At 48.9% G+C, this 4,875-nt stretch overlaps 1 protein-coding gene and 1 non-coding gene across 2 annotated transcripts; one reads left to right on the top strand and one right to left on the bottom strand.

The window, feature by feature from the left end:
- The first annotated feature begins 3,643 nt into the window (after window positions 1–3,643).
- Window positions 3,644–4,251, top strand: LOC101050679 (glutathione S-transferase Mu 2-like). The gene has a single exon (XM_039459929.2). It carries the CDS (start codon window positions 3,658–3,660, stop codon window positions 4,249–4,251), a length of 594 nt encoding a protein of 197 aa, XP_039315863.1. The 5' UTR covers window positions 3,644–3,657.
- A 151-nt stretch (window positions 4,252–4,402) lies between these two features.
- On the bottom strand, window positions 4,403–4,507 carry LOC120362079 (U6 spliceosomal RNA). The gene has a single exon (XR_005578081.1). It is a non-coding gene; the product is annotated as a U6 spliceosomal RNA (small nuclear RNA).
- Between the last annotated feature and the right edge of the window lie 368 nt (window positions 4,508–4,875).

Genomic DNA, 4,875 nt, shown 5'->3' with positions numbered 1-4,875 from the left:
ACTCGGCTGAATTTCATAATCTCTCTGTGCCTCAGTTTCCTGGGCTGTACAAAGGTGTTGATGATGATGGTGTCGTCCTCATAGGACTGTTGGGAGGATTAGGATGTATGTAAAGTGCTTACTAGGCTCATGACAAAGAAACCCCAGTGCCCGGGACCGAGACTGAAACACTCAGCACTGCGCCCAGCTCATCCCCAAAAGGAAGATGAGGGGCCCCCAGGGGATGGGCCGGGCTTTTTGTATACCCACATACATGTTCTCTTGTGAATGAGGTACGACTTTCCCCATTTCTCAGATGAGAACACGTGGGCTCAGGAGAGGAATGGGGAGGGCTGTCATGTGTGAAGCAGCTGCTGAAGGTCACAAGGTAGAAATGACACAGCCAGGTTTCAAGCCAGGGTCCATGTGCACCCAAATGCCGTGTTCTCCCCGTCACCCAGCCCTGCCAGGCTTACAGATCAAAGATGCAGGTCTGAACCTGCCAGGCAATTAAATTCTGCCCATGCTCATTGACATCCTCTGAGCGTGGAGGGTAAGGGGGCGTCGAGGAGGCTCTGGGCTGAGTTTGCCATGAGAAAGACAGAGATCAACAATGCCCAGCCCAGTCCCTGGGCCCAGAGAACCCCTGATGGATGAGGAGACAGCATGAGCTGTGCACTGCCTGACAAAAGCCCAGAACCACCATGCCTGAGACCCAGGTGGCTCCAGGACCCCCAGAGAGGCAGGGTCTAGGAGGCAGCTGGTGGGAAAGGGGCCTTGAAGCAGCACTCTGGGTTTGATTTTTGTTATTTTTTTCAGTGTGTGTATATTTGGCATGGTTTGGGTAGGGGTGAGCTGCAGAGATCAGAGGCCTAGAATCCCCTCCTCCCTCCTACCCCAGACTTCCCCACGGTGCTGCTACTAACTGGGACTGAGTAGAGACAGCCATAGAGACAGGTGCCAGACTCCTGTTAAGGATCCTGGCGGAGAAGCACTCGTCTCCTGGAAAGAGCCTCAGCCCTCGGGGAGGGCCTCTTGGGTCTACTTCAGAGCTGTGCCTTGAGGGAGAGTTCCGGGCATCAGGCAGCTTGCCCCAGGGCCTGTGGGGCACTTGTAGGGCCCCATGGGAGCCTGGACACCATGGGACAGGCAGCTAGAAAAAAAATCCATGTCAGATGTGCAATCTGAGACCTTGTGAAAGAAAGGACCTTGAAGCCAAGGAATGCCGTTCAGGGACCTGTGTGTGTGTATGTGTGTGTGTGCGTGCGCATGTGTGTGTGTGTTCGAGTGTGTGTGTTTCTCTGTATCTGTGTGTGCATGAATGTGTAGTGGGGGCTGGCTAGGGCAGCAATGTTCCTTCTCAGAACAGTGAAATTGGCAATGGCAGTCTCATGACAGCCCTGGGAACCTCTCCCTGACTTGAGGGCATGCCAGCCTTCTTTCTGGGGGATTCCCACCCACACCTGCCCTCACTCTGAGGCTCAGTGCCTCCTGCCTTCTCATGCAAACAGGCTCTCAGAATATCCTCTGAGAAGCTCACTTCTCAGAGCTGTTGGTGACTAAAAATGAGGCCTCTTGTGTGGTCCTCCCAGCCACTCTCACCTTGCAAGGACAGTCCTGTCACTACATGCATGGCCACAGCTGTGACCAGGGAGGACCCTGGCTTTCTAGGATGCAGAGGCAGCCCGCTCCCGCCTGGCTCCTGCTGGAGGTGGAAGACATGCCTGGGTGTAGACTAAAGGCAGCTGAAGCCAATCGTGGCTACCATGATGCATTCCAGCCCCTGAGGCCAGACCAAATCAGGAACTCTCCTACCTGTTTGCTGACTAACCTGAGAGGCCTGGGGCACAAGGAGACACTCCCTGGCCATGGTTGAAGCCACAGATATAGGTGTTGGGGGACATAGGTGAGACCCTGGTGGGGCAGGAAAAGTGTGTGTGATACATGGCGTTGGTGCACAGACAGGTGTTTGGAAGATACGAGAAATGCTAAAGAAGGTGAAAAAGTTGTAATCTCTCTATTCTATCCTCTACACACACCTCCAGTATTATCTTCTCTATCTCAGCCAGTCTAGCTGTTCAATGACACATGGTGGTGGTGTCAGGGAGGTATGCGGTGTTCCTGGAAGACATGAGAAAGATACACAGATTATGGAGGAAGGGAAGGTTCTAATCTCTTCTTCAATTTGTACCCTACACACATAGAACCATTATCATCTTCCTGATCTCAGCCAACTTGGCCATTCAATGATGATCAGGTTCTTAGGGTAAACATTAGTGTCTCCTAATCCCAAAAGATAAGGTAGGAAAGAGTCTTTGGACCCATACCCTTGCCACAAGTAGATATGTTATAATGGAAGCAAATTTCAGACCATATTCTGCCACAAAGACATAGTTTTATCAGCAAATAGTCACAAAAATAGTCATTTGGCCTCCTCCATGAAACTTGGGGCGTCCCCCTTCTCTATCCCTAGGCATGCTGATAAGCACTCACGTGGGAAGTCCGGGAGCTCAAAGATACAGCAAAGTTCTGTCAGCAGGACCAGCCGAGCTTCTGGTTGGGCCAGGAGACAGAGCCTTCCACCAGAGTTGTCGAGGCCAAGAGGGGACTCAGAATCAAATGAGAATAGACCCAGAGCTACCAGTCCCTGGGTGTCAGACACCCAGGTTTGCTACATTCTTCTGCCTTATTTAAGCAAAAACATAGGTGCTTAAACCATCTTTCCAGCCAAATATAGGTCTTGAATATCACTCACCTTACCAACAACAAATTATCTGGACATTGTTTATGCTAGTTAATGAATTTTGGGGAGCAGATTTAAATAACTATATTTGAAGCCCTTGCTAGCCACTTCTAGGGTGTGAGTTTACTTTAAGTGTTAACTCATCATCCCTAGAGCATACATTGCAATGAGCTCACACACAAACACACTATCTCTTCTCTTCATACGGTGGAGCTTTAAAGTCACAGACATTACACTAACCCAGGGCATAACCCTTGGTGCTATTGACATTTTGAGCCAGAGAATTCTTTGTTGTGGGGAGCAATCTGAGCATTGCAGCCTTTAGCAATGAAAGCCAATAAAGCCAATACTTGGCTTTATACAGTAGATAATAGCAGCAAACCCCGACTCCGCCGCCAACTTGTGATGACCAAAAAGGCCACCATACCTTGCCAACTGTCCCCTGGGGGCAAAATCTCTCCGGGTTGAGAACCATTGAACTAGAGTGACCATATTTATTGTCCACTCTGGAACACTTTCTTCTTTTCTGGGACACTTCACATATCCAGAAATGTTAACTAAATATAAAAATAGAGAGACTAGTTTCATTGACTCACCACCGCCCCATGTATCTACCACTAAACCTCCATAATTGGCAACTCGGGCTATTTTTTTTCATTTCCACTTCTACTCACTTCCTGCCATCACTCCCCTTGCTAGATTGGTTTGAAGCAAATTCTAGACAATATTCATCTTAAATATCTAAGTGTATAGCTGTATTTTTAGACTTTTTAGTTGGCACATAATAATTGTACATATTTATGGGGTACAGAGTGATATTGAGGGGCATATAATGTGTTGTGATCAAATCAGGGAAATTGGCATATTCATCTCTCAAACATTTATCATAAAATACGGAATGCTGCCCGTTGGCAGACTCCACAGCAACCAGCACCATGCCTATGATACTGGGGTACTGGGACATCTGCGGGCTGGCCCACGCCATCGGCCTGCTCCTGGAATACACAGACTCAAGCTACAAGGAAAAGATGTACACGATGGGGGACACTCCTGACTATGACAGAAGCCAGTGGCCGAATGAAAAATTCAAGCTGGGCCTGGACTTTCCCAATTTACCCTACTTGATTGATGGGGCTCCCAAGATCACCCAGAGCAACACCATCCTGTGCTACATTGCTTGCAAGCACAACCTGTGTGGAGAGACAGAAAAGGAGAAGATTTGGGAAGACATTTTGGAGAATCAGCTTATGGGCAGCCACATGCAGCTGGCCAGACTCTGCTACGATCCACATTTCCAGAGGCTGAAGCCAGAATACCTGGAGGGACTTCCTGAAATGCTGAAGCTCTACTCACAGTTTCTGGGGAAGCAGCCATGGTTTCCTGGGGGCAAGATCACCTTTGTGGATTTCATCACTTATGATGTCCTTGAGGGAAACCAAGTATTTGAGCCCACCTGCTTGGATGCCTTCCCAAACCTGAAGGACTTCGTTTCCCGATTCGAGGCTTGGAGAAGATCTTTGCCTACATGAAGTCCAGCTGCTTCCTCCTAAGACCTGTGTTCATGAAGATGGCTGTCTGGGGCAAGTAGTGCCTTGAAGGCCAGGCGGTGGGCTTACCCGATCCAAGTAAAGCCTCAAACACACACACACACACACACACACACACACACACACACGAACGCAAAAAAATTGATGCTTCACAAATTTGCATGTGATCCTTTGTGCAGGGGCCATGCTAATCTCTGTATCAATCTAATTTTAGTATATGTGCTGCCAGAATGAACACTAGGTCTATCTATCTGTCTGTCTATCTATCTATCTATCTATCTATCTATCTATCTCTCTCTCTCTCTATCATCTTTAAAAGATAAGAACTCCCCCCACCCTTTTTTTTTTTAAGATGAGGTCTCACTATGTTGCCCAGGCTGGAGTACAGTGGCTCTACTGAATGGAGCAAAGCCTGAATCCCACGGCACTCCAGACTGGGCAACACAGTCAGAGTAGCAGGATCCAGCCTAGGCAGCATACCCAGAGCAGGTACAATCCCACTACTGATCAGCACAGGAGTTCCGACCTGCTCTATTTCCAACCTGGGCCGGTTCACCCGCTTAGGCAACCTGGTGGTCCCCTGCTCCCAAGAGGTCACCATACTGA

Source organism: Saimiri boliviensis, chromosome 1, assembly GCF_048565385.1.
Source record: "Saimiri boliviensis isolate mSaiBol1 chromosome 1, mSaiBol1.pri, whole genome shotgun sequence".
Taxonomy (NCBI): domain Eukaryota; kingdom Metazoa; phylum Chordata; class Mammalia; order Primates; family Cebidae; genus Saimiri; species Saimiri boliviensis.
Note: the sequence above shows the minus strand (reverse complement) of the source record. Positions and strands in the feature narration are given on the sequence as shown.